A 22,888-nucleotide genomic window follows, 5' to 3' on the forward strand; every position below is an offset into this window, starting at 1 on the left:
GACAAATGTATGGATGCTTTTTTAAAATGAATTAAATTTCAAAACGGGTGTTGACACTTTCTCAGTGATTATTCTAAAATTTTAATTCATTCTTACATTAATTACGATAAATGTAAGCCCAAACATACACATAATTTTCCTGGAATGCTATCTTTATCTATTTATACCTCTTTAAACTTACATATTTACACATTTCTGTTTAAACATTTTTTTTTCTCGTTTATTGCAGTTTTAAAAAAAAAGTGTTCGGGTGTGAAATTTTGCTATGACGCCATACAGAAACGACATGCAATTTACTATTTCCAAAAGTGCCGAAATGATCAGGTGCTGATTTGACCTGTCTCCGTAAACGATGCGATATGTTGATTTACCCAAATGGATCCCAAAGATGACATTACAGATTTGACAACTGCAGTGGTACATTTGATAGGGGGTTAGTTCCCCTTGCAATTCAACTTAATTTATTTATTGATTCACCAACTTTAACATGTTACCATACAATCATATTACATAATATGAGATTTATTAAGGTTGAATCATAAATAATAATGATATAATAAATAATTGATTAATTTAAATTAACTGATATTCAATTAATTGAAGTGGGAAAAAAATCACGAAAAATGGAACTAATTGTGTTTTCAATTTGATCCCGATTTGGATCAATTTGGGTATTTTATAGAACCTTCTATGTGAACTTGCTAATGACCCACAACAATATCATACCGTCTAAGTTACTAATGATCATGAACATCAAAGTATAATCCATGTAGCAAAATTTACATCTTAATGCTAACCAAAATATCAAATAAGTCCCTATATAAAAAAAAATGTATTTTATTTCATATAAATAAAAGTAATTTGAACATCCGGGAATTTTAGACATGGCTGCTACCATTGTTTGTTTGACGTCAACGGTAGAATTCCTGAAATCTTGGTAAAAAAAATTGTAAATCAACATACTGTCATGTCAAGCTGATCAATTTCTGATAATTTCATATATGCACCATAATGTGTTGACAGTGCTACCGTTAGGGTGAACTGATGATCAGGGGTAGTCAATATTGCATATGATATTGTGCAGAACTAAAAGGGGGGGGGGGGGGGGGGGGGGGCGTAGGGAAGGAAAAGGAGAGAGAAATTGGAAGATAGAGAAGGAAAGAGCAGGAGGAGGATCCACCCCATGTAGAATACCAGTGTTCGAAATTGGTTTAAAACTTGGTATAGACCATAAGTCTATATGCCAAAACAAGATGACATATAGACCTCTAGACGGTAACATTGAAAAAAATAACACAGATTCATTGCATTTTCATTTACCAGGTTGGGAACACTTCCCCTATAGGGAGTATTCTTGCTAAAATGCGATTATCCCTCTCTAGCGAGAGTAAATATATCCTGTACAACCGAGAAGAACACCAGTGGAGTACATTTCTTCGTGTTTCACACAGGAACTTGTTTCTGTAAATGACTTATGACCTCTGTATACTAATAACAACACAAGGTACCTAGCTTCAAATGACACAGAATGGCACCCCCTGAGAATGTTGGCCTTTTGAGCCTCCAGGGAATATGCGATGCTAATGTATTTACTACTGTTGTATTGTACAATCATTCAACTTAAAAACCATGTATGACTTGACTGCATTCATTGCCTCTTATCGCCGAAAACTGCAACAAAAAATGGATTTTCCGTTTTATACCACGAAGTGCTATGTACTGATACCGCACAGAATACGTGGGCGATTTTGACTGGCTAGCACGCTCTTCTAAAATTACGTTTGGAATTCTTTAGAGTTATTTATAGAAAGATAGAGCATCAGAGATGAATTAAAAATAACAGGCAAAAGGATGATTTTAGTGGTGACCATTAACCACAATTGATCTTATTTTATATAATTTAGTTACTAACATTAGTGGGGGGGGGGGGGGGGGGGGGGGGGGGGGGGGGGGGATGCTACAAAAAATAAAGGAGACTCCATCCCCCCATATTTTTTTCCACAGACACCTGATAACTATAATCCCCGCTTCTGATTTTTTTGCGGTGACAATGCCTCCAAAATGTGTGGATTCCTTGTCTCTCTCAACCCAATTTCGATTGATGTAGTTGTTTCACGCTTTTCACAAGCTTTAGAGATTGGCCTTCTACTGGACTGGTATAATATCAAATATACTTATTATAAACAGTATAAGATATTTAAGGCTTACAAAAAAGCAAGTTTACGATTACATAAATCAAAATTATAATGGAATAGACGGGGAATCCACACATTTGGGAGATTCCGACACGAAAATATTTTTAAATCTCCACTCGGGAGGTCTTAGCTTATATCTTCTGATGACATGTAAAATCCCAAAACGTACGAACAGTTTTGGTTTTTTTGAGTAACTAAAAATAGCGTACAGCGTCTTCAATTCAAAATATTTATTTTGTTAACAAAGCAATATGTTCAAGATTTTTTGGTAATAAACATCGTATCAATTTATTGTGATAATAAAACAATGAGACTTTATTTTTCAACACAACGAATATACAATTTTCATTCTGTGCGGTATCAGTACATAGCACTTCGTGGTATAAAACGGAAAATCCATGTTTTGTTGCAGTTTTCGGCGATAAGAGGCAGTGAATGCAGTCATGTCATACATGGTTTTTAAGTTGAATGATTGTACAATACAACGGTAGTAAATACATTTACATAGCATATTCCCTGGAAGCTCAAAAGGCCGACATTCTCAGGGGGTGTCATTTGAAGCTAGTTACCTTGTGTTGTTATTAGTATACAGAGGTCATAAGTCATTTACAGAAACAAGTGCCTGTGGTGTTTCACGTGAAAAGAAGAAAAAGTGCTAAAATGTCTGATACTTCTGCAAATATATTAATCAAAACAAAAACACTTACAATGCATATTGGATTTCAGACTGCTTCTCTTACACAGCAACTTTGATATGCAATTTCTTGATTATGTTGTCAATTTCATAGAAACAATTTGCATCATGTTGAGTATGTGTCGCACTTATTCAGCGTTGCACGGGATTTGCTATTATTTTCATTTTCAATAAAGACACCAAAACACCTGTTTATGGTAATGTTTATTTCTCGCTAAAGAGGGATGATCGCGTTTTAGCGAGAATATCTCGCTATAGGGGAAGTGTTCCCAACCTGTTTACATCTATTGTACTTAGAAAGCATATTTTCTTTCCAATCTTTCTATCCTCATAACATTTATCAGACATTGACTGACCATACTGGGAACTTGGGGATAACTTAATTGCTTTAAATCTAGAAATCGGCATAGACAATTTGGTCTATCTCAATTAGAATTGGCATAGACCAATGTCATTTGGCATAGACTTTGTCTATCGGTCTATGGTTAATTTCGAACGCCTGAATACTAACTGTCGTGTTTGGATGAATTACATTAGGATGTAATCAAATATAGTTAATTTGGAAAAACCTTTGATTAAATTACAACTCCATTTGTATCCTGGTTATATAAAGTAATTAGACCTAATAGAATTATGAATTACATTTCAACTTCTGTAACATTTCATTTACAAATTTTAAGAGTGTAGTAACGTTTACAAGATTTACAATTGAATTTGCAGTGCAGATTTTCCATTGACATATGAGTAACCACATCTAATTATGGACATACTTTAGCTTACCCTAAGGCAATAAGGAACAAGACTATGTCATCATGCTTTGCATTGATGGGTACATCAAGAACTCAAAACTTTCAACTGCTTAAAAAATCTCAGTTAGATCTAATGTACATTGTATTTGATCAAATAATAGAAACAGCAAAATCCTACTTCATTTGGTGCATCCAAAATCATGGGTATCATATTCATGACCGTAAGGAATTTATGATTATTTTAAGTGTTTTACTTGACTTTGAAAATTTGCTGGACTCAAATTCCCTGCATTCTAGGTGTTGGTTTTTAGAGCCCATTTTAATGCTTACTAGGCTTGCTATTAATCTCGTTAAGATTGGTTGTATTATTCTGACTAACACCAGTATAGGCATCTGGGGCAGTCAATATCACAGCCAAGCCAAATCTGAATTCTCCAAGATTTATCCCAACTTACACTTGCAAAATGACCACAGTAACTCATATCTTACTATCTTTCAGGATGATGTAAACCAAAGCAGTAAAAAAAAATGACTGGAAAACGATGGAGTACTGGAAAGAACTTAGGCCATCAAGTGGATAATTCCACATCAACAATTAAAAAATTGAGCATTCTCTACAGTGATCCAGAGCTAAGCGACCTTCGTCTTTGTATAGGGGATAGGACCTTTCATGCCCACAAGCTTATTCTCAGCATATCCAGTGATGTGTTTAAAACCATGTTAACAAGCCCTACATGGCCTGAGGCGTATACATCCCAGATTTCCTTAGAGGAGGAGCCTGAGTGTCAGGAGGTATTTGAGGATTTTCTTCAGTATCTGTACACAGGCAGGATTCACCTCAATCAGACCAGTGTCCTCCCTATCCTCATCCTTGCCGACAAGTACAACATCAACGATCTGTCCGACGTTTGCATCAATTACATGAGCAGCCACTATGTGGCGCCACCCTCTCAGTCACGAGTGGTATCATGGCTGAAGTATGCAACCATGTGTGACCATAAACAGCTGCAGCAGGTGTGTGAGGAGTATATCACGTGGAACTTTCAATATGTCACGAACACGCATGATTTTATGGGCATATCTCCTGATATGTTGATTAGATTTTTAAAGTCTTCAAACGTCATTGTTAATGATGAGTACACATTGTATGAGAAAGTCAAAATGTGGTTTGTTTTCTACAAAGAATCCAAATGTAATTCAAGGAAGCTGGAAGACAAACTGGATAATATTGTGCAGCATGTTATGCCTTTGATAAGGTTCCCAATGATGTTGCATGAGAAACTGAGTGTTCTAGGAGAAGACAGATTTTCCCCAGAAACCACAGACATATCAAAAGATCACTGGACATTAAAAGTTCGTGAACAAATTCAGCAGCTATGCAGGTCTTGTAATGAACATTGCAAGGAAGAAAACCCATGTGGCAATTCAGGACCAGGTCACCAGATCACCTCCCATTCAAACTGCTTTGGTATAGTCCAAGATCAAAAATCCAGGCTTTTTCCTTCCCTTCCCAGTTCTTCACATCATATGCCTTTTGACCCCAGGATTTACACCAATGACACCTGGAGCACAGAAATATCTGTACCAGATGTGAATAAACTGAACCAAGGTGATGTTTTACGGGCATTTTTTTCCACTCCGATCTCGGGTCCAGGGGGAGATGACATTTCTATGTGGGATTGGCATGTAGATTTTTATCCCAAAGGAGTCATTTTTAAGCCTTGCCTTATGATTGGTCTGTTTTGGAACTGTGAAATAGATGAGGTTGTTTATGAGACAGTTCGTTTGACTGTGACATCCAATTCTACTGAGAATCGACATGTCCAGATCAGTATTTTGATCTGTGGGCAGCAGGACAGCATTGAATTTGTGGCCAAGTGCATTACAAGAACCTGTTATTTTGACAGTGAACACCTGTCTCACAATTTTAATGATGTCATAGATCTTTCTGATCTGAACCAAAGAAGATCTCCTTTCTTACTTGATTCTGACAAAAATGCCTTAAAAATCAAAATCGTTATAAGACCCTTGCTGGCTTTCTAAGTAAAAGTTTTATTTGAATTTTTATCAAAAGTCGAAGAACATTATTTGATCTACAAAACAATTCTTTGTGTTTATGTCGTGCATTTGATTTATTTATAAATGTAGAAGTACATTGTGTACATTATATGTTTATGTTGAATGTTTCTTTATCTGAAGGAAAAACTGCTATATAATATTTATGTCTATAGTACTCTATGCAGGAATACTGATTGTGTGGATTTTTTTATATGCCTTTAGTGATATTTATTTCATCTTCCATTATTACCGAGTTATTTTGCTATGATGGTACGCCTTGGGATGTTTATGTTATAAACAGAGTTTTATTGCTTCACGTGATATTTACATGTACACCAGTGTTTTGTCAGAAATAAACCTATTGCTTTTTCAATGCTTTAATCATTCTGATAAAAGCATCAACCTTTCAACTTGACATAAATATATTGACCTATTCATTACCTGATTTCCCCCAGATTCCATTGTTATATAAAAAACCTGGACATTTTTTCCTTGCATAAGTTCAATATCATGTTCTTAGTACATTTTGAGAGTATCTAGATTTGCATGTTGTGATTTACCTTTGATGTACCATTTCATGTAATTTCTTCATTCTTTATTTGTCCCCTACCGACGAAGTCAAAGGGGACTTTAGGTTTGCACTCCGTCCGTCTGTCCGTCAGTCCAGTTTTCCGCACTTTTTTCTCTGTCCTTGTAGATATTTATTTTATATTTGGTATGTTGCCTTACCATAACAAGTTACAGATCAAGTTCGAATTTCGTCTCGGTCTGTTGATTTTTCACTTAGTTATGGCCCTTGGACTTAGAAAAATAGCATGAATTATCAGTTTTTCAGACTTTTTTTGGTTGTGCTTGCAGATTTCATTTGATATTTGGTACATTGCTTTGCCATAACAAGTTACAAATCAAATTCGAATTTCATCTCGTTCCATTGATTTTCCATTAAGTTATGGCCCTTGGACTTAGAAAAATAGCATGAATTGTTAGTTTACATCTGTAGATAAGATTACTACACTCATTAAAACTTCTAACATAGTAATACAACAATATAGCTAAATTATTCATGATCACCTACATGTCACAGTTTATTGACTTGGTTAAAGACCTAATCCTAATTATAAATTTGTCTTTTTTCCTGGTCTTGTCTCTACCCGAATAGTAGTTGATTTCCAACCATTCTTGTACTGGTTCCCCAATTTTTCCTTTTACCATAACCTACATAATGAACTTTGAATATTGTTGTGGTACAGTAATTTTTGCAATCGGTAGGGGACTATGTATTGCCATGCAATACTCTCAGAATGCTTGTTATCTTTGGAAAGAAAATTAGTAAATAAAATAGGATGTATAATAAAAAATGTTTAAGAAACATATAGCCACCCTCTCTCCCATGACCACAAATATCTGGCAATACATTGTAAAGGATCAGCTTTAGATCTAGAATGGCTGCTGGTATGCAATAGGGAGTTATCTGGGATGGGGTGGAGCTTTTATGTAATAGGGGGCTATTTGGGACAAGGCAAGCTGCAATGAAGGGCTGTCTTGGCCAGGAGCTAGTATGCGATAGAGGGCTATTTAGGGATGGGCTGGTATGCAGCAGATGGCTATTTGGGGTGGGGCTGGTATGGGGTAGAGGGCTATATGGGGTGGGGTATGCAATAGGGGGCTATTTGGGATGGGATGGTGTGCAACAGATGGTTATTTGGGTGGGGCTGGTATGCAGTAGAAGGCTATCTGGGATGGGGTGGGGCTGGTATGCAATAGAGGGCTATTTGGGGTGGGGCTGGTATGCAATAGGGGGCTATTTGGGGTGGGGCTGGTATGCAATAGAGGGCTATTTGGGGTGGGGTTGGTATGCAATAGAGGGCTATTTGGGATGGGGCTGGTATGCAATAGAGGGCTATTTGGGGTGGGGCTGGTATGTAATAGAGGGCTATTTGGGATTGGGTGGGGCTGATATGTTATAGGGGTAGATGGGATGGGGTTGGTATACAATAGAGGACTATTTGGGGTGGGGCTGGTATACAATAGGGGACTATCTGGAACAGGGGGAGCTAGCATGCAATAGGAGTTTGACGTCTTGCTTTAGAACTTTATGATGATCCTTTCTAAAACTTCAATATGTCAATTTGATATATGCAACCTTTCATTTGATGTGAGCATATCGTACATGTATGTATCGAGAAGTCGTCTCTATGCAACACGAGGGCTCGACTCCGAAGCGGAGCGAACGCAATATTGGTGAGTGATATCGATTTTCTCATAAAATACATAATATTATCGCAAAATTCATATTACATAGCGAGACGTAGACATGCAGGTCTTGATCAGTCAGATTTGTCACCTAATTTAAAAGACTCGTACTTCATCACAAACGCTTCGTTCGCGTTTCATGAGTAGGTTTACAGAGTTGGAATCTATTATCTAGGCCCACGTGTTTCAGCTATTTCATCTCTGTACCTCTTTCATTTGTTTCATAAAGAGAATTTATATCTGTGTGATATGTTTCTTTTGATGTATATCTCGCCATTTTTTCCAGATATAGGCCTTATGTGATTTGCACAAAATCGCACCACATTACAAGTCTGCAACCCAAGAGGATTATTCTTTATATTTGAATGTTTTATCAGGTTTAAATATCGGCTTTTGAGCTTTTAAACATGAATTTTATCCTGATCTTCGTTTTTAAATTAACGTGGTACTGTACAGTACATGGCTATAAGCGAGTCATCACTTTATTTTTATTTTTTTCACTATACATGTGTACTTCATTGTAAAACCAATGAATTATTGGGGGGGGGGGACTTCTATTGCGACGCAATTTATAGGTCATTTTTATGGATATGATATCATAAAATGCAGAATTGGTTTCTTCACATGGCATAATTTCAAAATAATTTTTTGAATGTTTATCTGTAGACCCTTGGGGTGAAAACACGTCAAATACAAAATTTAAATTTTACGACACAAATTCGTTCAGAAATCAGAGTATTTTGAGGTTAGAAATTTTGCCCTGGTGATTTCATCAATTATTCTCGGTGAGCAATGTGTCACAGTTTGCTTAGTGTCTTAGGAGAAAACGTGTTGTAAGATATTTCTTCTCTACACCGTGTGATCAATAATGTCATCCAGACGATGAACATTAGTAATATAAGCACTTTTAAAAAAGGCAAGCGTGTAATTAATGAATTCCAAAAAAAAATCAAGCTTGCAATATAGAAAAAATGTAAAGTGTGTAATTGATGATTTTAAAAAACAAGAGGCCCAGGGGCCTTATAGGTCACCTGAGTATCATGTAACAACCTTCCAATGTTTGAATTAGGTTTGTGTTTAAAAATAAGAATTTTACTTTTGGATGGAAGAAACATTGAATAGCTATGTGGTCAGCCCCGCCTTTGCACCAGGACCCCTGACCCAGGGACCATAAATTTCAGTTTTGAAAGAAGCATCCTTGATCATCATTATCATACTATTAGTTTGTCTACTTAATACCCAGCAGCAGAGGAGAAGATTTTCAAAGAAATAAAATGCATTTTCACTATATGATAAATAGGACCCCACCCTAATACCAGAACCCCTGACCCAGGGGCCATGAATTTCACAATTTTGAAAGAGGCATCCTTGCTCATCATAACCATGCTATTGGTTTGTCTACTTAATACCCAGGGACAGAGAAGAAGATTTTCAAAGAAATAATGCATTTTCACTATATGACTTATAGAGCCCCACCCTAGCACCAGAACCCCTGATCCAGGGGCCATGAATTTCACAATTTTTAACAAGAGGTACTGTGAGCAATGCTCACTAAGAATACCCCCCGCTTACCCCAATCTCCCAAAGGGTGTTGGTAATAGGTATAAACTACCTCTTTTCTGAGTGTTGCTACTTCGATGTCCAGTGCGCATGACCTTTGACCTTTTGACCCCAAAATCGATAGGGAACATCTTTATCCCATGGGTAGTCCATATGTATGATATTGTGACTGTAGGTGGAAAGGAAAACGCTTTAGAGCCCGGAAACCATATTGCTACTTCAATGTCCAGTGCGCTTGACCTTTGACCTTTTGACCCCAAAATCGATAGGGAACATCTTCATCCTATGGGTAGTCCATATGTATGATATGGTGACTGTAGGTGGAAAGGATAACGCTTTAGAGCCCGGAAACCATATTGCTTCTTCGATGTCCAGTGTGTTTGACCTTTTGACGCCAAAATCGATAGGGAACATCTTCATCCCATGGGTAGTCCATATATATGATATGGTGACGGTAGGTGGAAAGGATAATGCTTTAGAGCCTGGAAACCATTGCGTCTACAGACGGACGGACAACCCGATTCCAGTATACCCCCCCACACACACACACAACTTGTTGCGGGGGGTATAAAGAGGCATCCTTGCTCATCATTACCATGCTATTAGTTTGTCTACTTAATACCCAGAGACAGAGAAGAAGATTTTCAAAGAATTTCTACATTTTCACTATATGACCAATAGAGCCCCACCCTAACACAAGAACCCCTGCCCCAGGGGCCATGGATTTCACAATTTTGGTAGAGGGCTCAACGCTCATTATAATTATGCCCACAGTTTGGCTTCTTGATGTCCAGGAGTAAAGGAGAAGATTTTTTAAAATTACACTCATTTTGATGGTTTTTGCCCCACCCCTCGGGCCCCAGGGGGGCAGGGACCACGAATTTCACAATTTTTGTTCCCCTCCACCCACAGATGCTATATGCCAAAATTGGTTGAAATTGGTTCAGGGGTTTCAGAGAAGAAGCTGAAAATGTTCAAATGTTAACGCACGACGAACGACGACGGACAAAAACAGATAGCAATGGATCACCTGAATAATTCAGGTGACCTAAAAAGTCAAGCGTGTAATATTTATTTAAGAAAAGAAAAAGACAAGCGTGTATAAATTGATGAATTTAAAGTTAAACGTGTAATTGATAAATAAAAAACCCACACAATTTCTATAATTTGTATTCACTGACTTTCGTGACAATAAGACTTGAAAAATGCATTGTCTCCTTATTTAGATCTAGGTATTGTAAAATCCCCATTAAAATCCGGATTCCGAATAATTTCAAAGTTCATGCTATCTAATATCTCAAAATGGCCTCAATGTCACAGCTTTCAATTCCCATTAAGGTTAGTATTATATTATAATGTTATTTATTACAATTGTTTTGATTGGACATAGATAAATGTGAATGAGAATGTACTAATCAATAAATCCGAAAATGCGATTTATTCATACGCGCTTGAAAACAAATAACGTAGTGAGGGGTATGGCACGCCAAATTCACAAAAATGAGCTAAACATAGTTTCACAGTTTATTGATTGTAAACTATAGTTTACGGACCGTACACTATACATGTAGTTAACGATTCGTTAACTATCGTTTTCATCCGTAAAACTATATTTAACGGTTGTAAACTATAGTTTACAAATGCTAATCCAAGTTTATCTGTCTTTAAATAAACGTTAACAATAGATTTTGCTGATAAATACAGATTCACATTTGTAAACTATAATTTACATTCGTTAACTATAGTTCATAATTGTTAATCCTAGTTTCACAAATTGTGATACTGTATTTATCAGATAAACTATGTTTAACATTCGTTAATTATAGTTTTTGATCGTAAACTATAGCTAACTGCCATTTTTACTCATAAACTATATTAAACAAAACTTTGTTTATCACTTTTTTGTGAATTCGGCGCATTAAATGACTATAAACTATATCTTACAAAACTGTGTTTACATTCGTTAATAATAGTTTAGACTTGTAAACCGTAGTTTACAATCGTGAAACCGTATTTATCAGATAAACTATGTTTTGCAATCGCTAATGATTGTTTTCATTGTTAATTATAGTTTACGCTTGTGAAACATAGATTATCTGTTAACTATGGTTTACAGATTAACGTCGTTAACTATAGTTTACGGTCCGTAAACTATAGTTTACAGTCGATAAACCTAGTTTATCAACTGTGAAACTATGTTTAGCTCATTTTTGTGAATTTGGCGTGCCATAGAGGGGAAACTATTAAATTTTTAAAAATTGTTTTAAAATGCAGTGAACAAATTGGAATTATAAAAATCAAACATTCTTTTTGAAGAATGTATCGATGTGTAAACTCTGGAGATTTTACTCACAAACTTAAACGTGCTTCGCACTTTTCGTTTTGTGAGTAAAATTTCTGGAGTTTAAACATTGATAAATTCTTCAAAAAGAATGCTTAATCCTATAATACATTCTTTTGATGTGAATAAACCGATATTTCACGAATGAGTACACCTGCTATAAGTGTAGCAGTTCAATAAAATATATTACTATGGTATGATGTTTAATCTATCAATAGGCGATTGATCAAGACTATAAAATAATATACTACAAATTTATTTACAACATTCAACACTACACGCAAATTACCAACACCACGGTGTGTCGGCATAACGGACACTTTCAGTTGAGTTTGACACTTTCAGAGAAAGGGTACGGATACTTTCAGATGAAACTGCTGTCTTTGCATAACACACTCTGAGTTATCTTTGTTTATACTTAAGAAACTCTGTGTTGCTTTCATTTTATAACTATATCCTTATAATAAATATTTAAATCTCTCACACGTGGCACACTGACATTGTCTCGCATTTTGGACGGAATTCACAAATAAAGGTTCCGGAATTTCCTTAGCTTCGACAGACGTGTTATATGGAATTAAAGATATATTGATCGATATACTTACAATGATTTTGCCGAATATTGTGTTTTAAAGCTAGTACACGTAATTCATTGACAGTTATAAAGGAACGGACATTTCATGATTTGGGCAACGGACACTTTCAGATCTTCACTTACTGTATAGTTTCGAATCCCATAGTTTTATTGATTGTATGTTGTTTAACATCTCTCTTGATAATCTTCCACTTACATGGAAACATCAACATTAGCGGTGAAGGGCTGCGAAATTTAATTAAGTCTATGCTCTGCGCTTATGGCCATTTAGCAGGGGGGGGGGGGTCTTTATCGTGCCACACCTGCTGTGACACCGGGCCTCGGTTTTTGCGGTCTCATTCGAAAGACCGCCCCATTTAGTCGCCTCTTGCGACAAGCAAGGGGGTACTGAGGACCTGTTCTAACCCGGATCCCCACGGTAACCCATAACTTTATACTATTCATTCAGATCAATTGTTTTCCTTTTAAAAAAGGTCTACAATATGGGGACCATAGACACATGTTTCTAACAGAAACTTATAATATTTTAGGTTGAAAATGTTTAAAGCAGAATTTTCTAGTCTAATTAGAAAGTTATGTTTAAGCCTCATACATGTACATTATCTAGTGGTATAAATCTGGCAACAATGACAGGATCAGATTTAGGAGGGGGGTTATATGGGCGCATCCCACCCGCCTCTTACTCGTATAACCTTCACTGCACGCGTAATTCTAGAATTTCAAGTCAGAGAGAAAACATCAACTTGGACTTAGACGCGAACCCATCGAGGGGAAATTGTAATATACTGGCGGATCTAACGCGGGGAAAGAGGGGGGGGGGTAAACAGGACCTGTCCTTTTGATACCTATATATGTTAGCATTTTACCTCTGAGTTCTACACTTCATTTATGTGCTTTTAAAGTTTCAATATGGTTGACTTGTTTGAACCCCCTGTATACTTTTCATATGGTTCTCGTTTGTTGAGTATAATTCACAACAAACTAAGACATATCTGTGTCTTGAATTATGATCTTTCGCCACGCAATGTTGTCGATTCTTTATCATGTTCCTGTGGCATTCGTGAAGACACATGTCACTTTTTCTTTATATTTGTAAGAAATATGCATTTGCTAGGTACAAATCAATAGATAGATTGCTGAGGTTAAATGATTTGGTCATTATTGATACATATCTACTTTGGGGTGATAATATCTTATCTACCGAATTAAATAATTGTATTTTCTCTTATGTTCAGACGTCGTATATTCATTAAACTAAAAGATTTAGCTGATGATCATATCATATTGCATTGTTTATTTATAGAACACTTACCTTGATTGTACTCTCTGTATCATTTTTTTTTTCAATGACAATTGTGTGTTCCATGTATAAGGTTATAAGGAGAAGAACTATACAATAGAATACGTTCAAATCAAATCAATTTCTAAAACCGACTGAAGCTGAATTTAAATTTCCAGACATGAATTATGAAGGACTGCTCCGAGATTCGGTGAAGACATCAGTCCAAATATTCAGCTGAGCCTAATCTCCGCCGAGATTAGGTATATGGAAGGCGAAGATAACGAACATTGATCAATCTCATAACTCACATGAGCAATACTAAATAGAGAGTTGGGCACACACTGACCCCTGGATACACCAGAGGTGGGATCAGGTGCCTAGGAGGAGTAAGCATCCCCTGTCGACCGGTCACACCCGGTGAGCCCTATATCTTGATCAGGTAAACGGAGTTATCCGTATAACCTGATGACGATGTACAGGGGTGTTTGGTTTGTTTTTCTCAATTATCGGTCATTATACTGTACCTTTGCTTGGTTTATTGTTGTTTTAACAACTCTATCTATATGTGGGGAGATGCGGAAAATTGGAACTCTTACTTTGTAATTGCTCTGTGAGCAACCGTTATAATTATAACCTCACGTGCAGTGATACCGTAGATTGAAGTTACTTCTTCATTAACAAATTGTCAGCAAAGTTCCTATTTTACAACCTCTGTACTTGTATTTTTAGCACAAGGATGGACAGTTCTATTGCTCTGGCACCGTATTGTCTGCTTAAGCAAGAACATTGGAATTTGTTTACTTCTAATTTATATAAGTGTCATATGTGGACAGAGTCAATCGGAATTCTTTGTCCTTGGAAAATAATATAAATACTCATGCATTTTGTGCTTTGAGAGAGAAGAAAAGGAGAAGCAGAAAGAGTTAGAGAGTTATTGGTAAACTCTGTACTTGTAATAAAAGTTGGAAAATGAACTTGGATTTGACTTCTATAGACAAAAAGGGTTACATCCGTAATTAAAATCAGTGTGCCACGAACGGTCTAACAATCGGTATGAGACACGCTAGACAGCATTTGACCCAATGATAGGTTGTATTGGCAAACTAGATCGTTATAACGACCATAGAATTTGCGAAATGCTGACTTTAAACGAGACTGTTGGAACCCCTGCACCATCAACTTGTTTGTCAGTAGCCTGCTTCCATTTAAAAACTGACTATACGCAGAACAAGCTCTTGCGTATCGAATCAGTTGAGATATATAAACACCATATACAGGTGATAATGGAATATTACTAGATAAATATGGGAAGTTGACGATGGAGAAGCTGAAATCATCCCGTTTGTCTTAAAGTTGAGTTGTTAGTTTGCCGTTAATATCCACTTTCAATAAAATATCAAAGTACGAAGCAGAAGTGGACGACTCTGTGGTGTCTTTTACTTCGAGTTCACTGGAATATATCGAATCGACATATGAATGAAAATTATTATTGTTAATAGATAATACGTCGTCGATATATCAAAATGCCGAATTGAAGGCCACAGCAAGCGATTTTTTCTTCTCGCGTAGAAGTTTTTGAATATATTCTGCTACATAGGAATATAGAAACAGGTCAGCTAACACAGGAGCACAATTCGCCCATAGGGATTCCAACAGACTGTTGGAAGACCTGATCACCAAAGACCAGCATATTCTTTATTTCAACTTCAGAGTACTTGTGCGTGGAATCAGAGTGATGTTTAACAAAGTAATTTTTTTGGATGACTGAGCACTATATAGGAATATTTGCGTTTTTCATTTTTGTTGAAGAAGCAACTGTCTATGATGTCAAAACGTCTAGTCTTTAATTTATCGCGAGGAATGGTCGTGTAGAGTGTTGAAAAGTCATACGTTTTGATGTTATTGATATGAGAAAGGTTTTCCGATTCCAAGTTTACTAAAAGTTCCTTAGAATTTTTTAGATTCCACATTTGATTTACACCACTTCTGGCATATGTAGTCGCGTAGTACGTTTGAAGTTTCTCCTTCATATCTGTTAATTTTTTCATGAGGAGTAAAGATAGGGGCTTGGTAGAACATTTACTGGATCCAGCAAAGTATCTTTATTTGAAAGGGTTTTTATGAAGTTTAGGAACCCAGTATAGGTACGGTAACTCATATCCATCCGACCCATTGACTGGGATATTAAATGTGTCTAAAACTGAAGCATGGTTTTGAAGAATTGCGTCTTATGTCGATCGGTCACACCCGTTATGAGCTCTATATCGTGATCAGGTATACGGAGTTATCCGTAGTCAAAATCAATGTGCCACGAACGGTCTAACAATCGGTATGAAACATGTCAGACAACATTTAAATCCATTCTGACAATGTATCAAGTCCTTTTTCATATTTAGCCCATGTTCTGGCAGAATCCTCGACAGAATCCATAATAAAGATGAAGTTCTGTCGCCAATTAAAAGACACCGAGGTTCTCTGTATGTAGGACCTTTTAGAGCAAGTGATTTGAGGTCCTCATTTTCAACTATATCAACATCACCAGTAATGACATGTCCAGCTGGACTATAGTTGAAAGAAGATGAAGAACAAGAACACGTTGGTGGATTACGTTTAAGATGGTCTATATCTAGGCACTGCAAAGTTTGTTTATAATTAAAAAGTTTGGATGCAATAGTAAAAGTATATTTGTAGGAAATGCTGGGTTTAGTATAGTTTATAGTTTATTCACCAATCAATGGCCCTCGGGGGGGTATGTACAGGTTAACAAGCAATTAATTATAACAATGAAAATAAATAACAATTATTCAGAAGTACTACCGGTAATACTGACAGAGTTCACACTTCTGCACTGCACATATCTATGATTATGTATGAAATACAGACAATATTTAAATTAACAACATGATAAATAAAATAACCCAACTGCTTCACACATCAGTTTCTGGGACAGCAGATAATGATAGTGTTATGTGAATACATATAAAATTGTAATAAAATCGGTATAATTATATTTTAGTAAGCAGAACATGCAAGTATAAAAGACATGTACATGTAGGATCCAGTTGTTCTGAATGTTTTATGCTAATGCAGGGAGGTTAGAATAGAATAATTATATAAATGAAAACAATTGTACGAAGTGTAAAAGAAGGCATGAATTGTTGACTTGATTACAGGGGGCACCAAGGGACAGTGATCACTCCCCCACCCCACCTCCTTGGGCTGTATTTCCTCCCTACAAGTTATCGATGACTGTATATCATGGAATATGGTGTTTCTCTCTAAGTAGTCTCTCGGAATTTCTTATCAATCAGTTAAAAGATCGACTACTCCACTGCCAAAAAAAAAACCCCACAATAATTGATTTGTCGAGTTACGTTACACCTTGGCTTGGTTGAATTAGCGTTGATATATGGAATATAGTACACCTTACTGGTATGACATGATAGTACTTAGTGTACCTGAGAGTGACCATTGTAAGAATATTCATTCCTGTGTAGTGTACAAATTGACAATAGTCTCTCTAGATTATTACAAATTATGAAAATGTAATTTCGCAATCAAATGAAGTTATATTTCCAGTGGTGTGTATCAGAGTCATTTTATTACAAAGTCTCGGGGGTCGGGGGGGGGGGGGGGTCCGGACCCCTCGGTGAGTTCTCTGCATCCGCTCTTGGATTCAGAAGGTTTTCAGAGAGTTTTTCTATAATTTTCGCATTCCTTATAAAACTTTCAACCCATTTTGTGACTTTCACCAGGCCGCGGTGTTAATACTTGATATGGGCAAAATCTTCATGTCTCGGTGTACCAACATGATGATATGGGAATTCTGAAAAATAGCTTCCATTAAAAGTTGAATTTAAGTGCAAAAAAGTCAAATTAATTTTTTTGGTTCACCAGCTAGACAATGAAAATAGAAATTTCATAGCTGTAAATATGAGAAAAACCTTTTGTAAATCATAGATGAAACGGCACCTTGCCAAACTCTCGGGTTTATTTTTAAAATGCATTATATTATACATACAATGAATGGAAGTGAACGGTAAGCATGTTATGCCTGTGAATACTCCCAGTAGGATTAAAATCAAACCTTCGCTATAGATCTTTCTGTTTGACTGTCACGCGAATCAAAATAAAGAAGAGCTATTGAAGATTTGGTTTTAATCAGAATATTCTCTCCTTAGATCAAGGTACAAATGATTACCAAAATTGTATATTTACACATTAACAGTTTGTACTAAAATTTTATGAGAAGTATGATGGCAGGGACTGGGGATGGGTGTATATGACAATTGTCTATAGCTAATTAAACACCGCTATTTAAAATCTGAATGGAGACCAGTGGGAATGACTACAAGAAATAGAAGAATGTGAAAAAGGCAAATATTTGACGTTAGACACATTGGTTTGAACACAAATACAATCTATTTTGGTATGCATGATATACAGTTATTGTAAATGTAAACACAATCTAGCGCATGTTGAAACAAAGTAATAACATGTAACCAATACTAACAACCACTCTGATAAAATTTTGTATGATATTGATAGTAAACAAATATTCGTTTTCAGTATGACTAAGACAAATGTCGCCCAAAAGAAGGGCATTCATGAGTGTTGACAACTATTTATGCAAGTTGCTAATTCCAAATATGCCATTAAAAGAATATTTCTGGCTTCTTTTTACCTAGGACATGTAACCAAGTACTGATATTCATCTTCAGTTTTTCCACAAGCACATGAAGGACTATTAATGATGTTACAACGAAATAAATCTTTGTTTGATATAGGCCTACAGTTGTGTCTTAGCCTCGTATGAAGACTGTTTAGTTACGAAGTAAAGAGGATGTGTGTGTGAAGATACTGGGAGTAATATTAAATTTTATATATATTTTAAAAATTAAAATATTTGATATATCATATTTCATGAAAAAAAGTTATAGGTCGCTGTTCTTTACATGATCTTTGGTGATCAAACTCTAAACATAGGAAATGGTTCATTTTGAAAAGCTGGGCGGCATGTGTGCATGTGTGCACTAGGCCTATGTACACTTTTTCTACATTAGTTACATAGTTGTATATTGAACTGATATCTTTTCCGGGAAAAAATGGGTTGTCAATCTTTATTTTTCAGAGAGCGCCATCGATTATGTTTACTTCCGGATTATGTGAAGCACTGTTACTTGGAGTTGGACTTGCGCTGTTGTGGTAGCGAGGTAAGATTGAAAGTAGTGAGACAGAAGATGCATACATAAGTTTTTATTGCAGTTTTGTATAATTTAATCACACGTTGTTGATATGTTAAACACCTTTTGTTTAAACCGATCACAATTTGATCATTCCTTCTGGAATGCCACTCCACTTTCTGCCAAATCCAGGGATAAATCATGTGTAGTTTTTCTTTAACAATAACCCTTTTTTCCAATCAGAAAATGTTTACTACGTAATATTTCGCAGATTTAGTGTATAAATAAATATATATTATATTTACATGACAAATTGCTTGCTTCTGGACGTTTTAGTTGCAATACGTAATGGTTGGGATGACCTTTTTGCTTTTCAATTATTAGCCCTTTTCTGCCTTGAGCATCCTTATAGGCCCTATCTATCAACACAAATGATTTATGGCATTAAATGTAACATTTAGGTAAAATAAGAAAATAACAAATTGGATATTGCATAAATTTAAGAGCCGGTTCTGATATAATATTGGTCTGAATTTAAAGATATATTGAAATTTAATGTAATTTACATAAAAAAAATCTTTTAGAAAATTACCCATGTTGACCTCAATCTTAAAAAGCAAAAAAAATGAATGAAAATTTATGTTGAAGTTTTATCTAATTTTGGCAGTATTTCCTCAACTTTGCAAGTATTTCTTCCAAAAATTTATTTTTTGCAATGAAAATGAGGACAAATTCAAGATATAGGGCTTTTTCTGCTAGAAAACCTTCCATCTCAAAATATACTCCATATTATACCTTTACCTGCAATTACACAGCATAGGTATTGGTTTACATTGTTTCAGATTGAAACAGTTATGAATGCTGAATATACATGCTAAATCAAAAATTCAGAAGCTAAGTCTGATATATAATCCTGTCTTAGGTAAGACATGCATTTACATTTCTAAAAAGGTATGAACTGTTATATCATTACTGGTGTTTAACTGTCATAGAAATTTAGCAATACTTGAACATGCATAGTTTGAAAAGTTTGAGATATCCGAGGATTCAAGATATCAAGGGTAAACTATTTAAGGAGTGTAAGTGGTTGGGACTTCTAAATCACTTTGACGTATCCATGGTATTGGAGATAATGTGGTGTTCGAGATACTGAAGTTCAACAGTATATATATTTATACTTGTACTGAGGTGTTCTATAAAATACAGGCAAACTTTCCAATATGGTTGGCTGATTGTATATTGTTTTAATAAAGCTTGTCTTGAGAATTTCTCACTGATATGGAGATGTCACCATTGCCGGTGAAGGGGTGCAAAATGTTGGCCTATGCTCGGCGCTTACGGCCCCTGAGCAGGGAGGTATCTTTATTGTGCCACACCTGCTGTGACGCAGGGTCTCAGGTTTTGCGGTCTCATCTGAAGGTCCGTCCCATTTAGTCACCTCCTATGAGAAGCAAGGGGTACTGAGGACCTATTCTAACCCGGATCTCCCGGGGGGGGGGGGGGGGGGGGGGGTACTGAGGACCTACTCTAACCTGGATCCCTATGGGATTTCCAATATGGTATCAGTGTATTCAGTGATGTAATTACAATGCTGGTGATAGTACTTTGGCTCTTGCTCTTCACTATCAAAATCTTGGTTAAAGTGATATTTATATAGAAATAAAAGGAATATTAACCTTTCTACCTTTAGTAAGGTATATTTACAAATAAAAGGAATGATTTTCAAGTTTGCTCATGATTTTTTTTTGGTTGGCTATTTCTGTAGGGGTAATTATGCATTGAAAACTGTCCAACATATTTAGATATACCTGTTCATTCAAAAAGAGTACACCTGTTCTATGGAAGAAAATGAACAAGACTGTATCAAACACCCCAGTCTTCAGACATGTACTTAAGGAGGAACAAGACATTGTCATAATGGCCTACTTCCTTTCGAAACACAAATTGAAAAATAGATATAGTAATATATTCCATGTCCGTGTAAATCTTATCATCTAGCTGGTTAGTTCAGTGGTTTAATATGAGAAGCTGGTGATCTTTTGATTGTGAGTTTGAATCCTGTAGGAGTTTTAATTTTTTTTTCCCAGGTGACTTTCTTCAAAAATTGTATTTTTGAACTAGATATGGTAAATTTTAAAGTTTTAAATATCAGAATATCATTGGACATTATTCTCCAGTTTCCTCCCTGGCCCATAAGAATTTTCTCTGGTGTATTACACCTCCTTAATCTCTGTAAATATTTTACTTGGTTTTAGTTTTACTATAACTGAAACCATGCAGGTCACCATCTGTTAATTCTGAGTGAAATTTAACCTTTCAGTACAAATTTGCCCTAAATAATGATAACCACCAATTTTCAACATACTCCTGCTGATGAAGACATTTTAAAAAAGATCAATTTAGCTAATTTTTTTATACCTTTAAAATCACTTAAATCAAAGCAAATCTCCAGTAAATGATTTACTCCAGAGGTTTTAATATCCTCCTCCTTCTAGCGATCACTAAAAAGTAGTTAAATATCTCCATATGGCTTGTAAGTACCACCGTAAACGTCAGGATTTTTGTGTTTTTCCCTATTTTTGTGTTTTTCCCTCCCTTATGGACACCATACCAACTGGTTTCTGCTGAGGTTAAAAAATTATTTTGAGGTCAAGAACATGAAATGTTGGAGTGATAAGGAATTTGGAGGTTTGTCTGATGGGAGTACAGATTGGAGTGACTTCAGTCACAAATGAAAACACAAATTACGCTAGTCAATGTACTAATAACTCGTGTAACATAATTTTCAACACAAATGTACAGAGGTAGAAATAGACTCGACAGTCCAAGTAATATGTAATACAGGAGAAACACCTGTTTCTTACACATCCTGTTCTTGACACTAAAATTCAGTGGCTAAGTGTCTTTTTGTTATTACTATTTATCATTCTTTGTCAATTCTGGATGACTTTCATTGAATTAAAGTCATTGATGCATTGGGCATTTTGTGAATTGTCATGAAGGTGTGATGTCAGTAAATAGTTGGTGAGAAGTTAACTATTTCCATAGCAATGATGGGTTATGATATAGGTCACTATTTAAAACCAAAGTTTCCATGTTGTTGAATACATGAGATTACCTCTGAACTTCCAATTTTTTTTTTATTCGCAGGTTGACACTGAGTCAATGCTAACATGTATTTAGAAAATACAAGAATGCAACACAAAGTGACAACATTGGGACAAATGAGTTCCATTTCATCCCATTAGACAACCAATCTACATGCTCCATTGAGCTGAATTTATTATTTTGAATGATTTTTGTTTACTCGATAAAACACTTGCAGTAAAGTCTGAAAAGAAATCCTCAATGCTATGGACCACAGGGTGAATATGCATAATTCATACGATATACAGTGATGCATTAAAGTATATCAGGAGCTGTCAAATAGTAGCTCTTCAGAAGGAAGATGTAGCTAGACTCTTGTTGAGTTTGGCAGTTATCAGAGTGTAGTGTTTGAAGCTGGGCCCTAAGTATCCATCAGCATAGTGCCACTAGTGTGTCTGATGATGACAAGCTATGCAGTATCTGATTTACTGTGTACTGCGAGTGTAACAGTAGATGTTAATTATAGAATGTTTAAGGAGGAATACCACACTAGAGAAGTCTGATTTTTATGGAAAGTTGGGGATATGTACAATGATATTTTTGAAATTAAAAACTTTTAAATTTACCTTATTTATTAAAAAAATGCAGTTTTAGTAGAAAGTATCATGAAAAAAAAATAACCCTTGCTGGACTCAAACCCACGGTCTACAGATCAGCAGTCGACATTAATCTACTGAGCTACTCAGCTAGGCATTAGATTTAAGATGAATACAGATGCATCGCTTATATTTTATATTTTCATTCATGAATGTTTAAAAAGGAAGTCGGCCATTATGATGGTGTGCTGTTTCTCCTTAGTAGAGTACTTCTAATCACTATTTGTATGTATGA

The 22,888-nt window shown here is 35.8% G+C and overlaps 2 protein-coding genes across 5 annotated transcripts in view; both read left to right on the top strand.

The window, feature by feature from the left end:
* The first annotated feature begins 345 nt into the window (after positions 1-345).
* Positions 346-6,069, top strand: LOC125663937 (uncharacterized). Of its 3 annotated transcripts, none has more exons than XM_056163945.1 (2): positions 346-433; positions 4,138-6,069. In XM_056163945.1, exon 2 carries the CDS (start codon positions 4,167-4,169, stop codon positions 5,679-5,681), a length of 1,515 nt encoding a protein of 504 aa, XP_056019920.1. In that variant the 5' UTR covers positions 346-433; positions 4,138-4,166; the 3' UTR covers positions 5,682-6,069. The 3 variants fall into 3 exon arrangements, with proteins under 3 accessions (XP_056019920.1, XP_056019849.1, XP_056019876.1); XM_056163874.1 differs by having other exon boundaries at positions 378-937; XM_056163901.1 differs by lacking the exon at positions 346-433 and adding an exon at positions 1,154-1,275.
* Positions 6,070-18,859: 12,790 nt separating this feature from the next.
* Positions 18,860-22,888, top strand: part of LOC125663934 (beta-hexosaminidase subunit beta-like) — a 58,341-nt gene continuing 54,312 nt past the window's right edge. Inside the window, exon 1 of one of the 2 annotated variants that reach the window (XM_048896383.2) lies at positions 18,860-18,940. The gene's annotated coding sequence lies outside the window, so the exon portion shown is untranslated. The remainder of the gene's footprint in view (positions 18,941-22,888) is intronic. The other variant, XM_048896386.2, reaches the window with a different exon arrangement.

This window comes from Ostrea edulis, chromosome 1 (assembly GCF_947568905.1).
Source record: "Ostrea edulis chromosome 1, xbOstEdul1.1, whole genome shotgun sequence".
In the NCBI taxonomy this organism is placed as follows: Eukaryota; Metazoa; Mollusca; class Bivalvia; order Ostreida; family Ostreidae; genus Ostrea; species Ostrea edulis.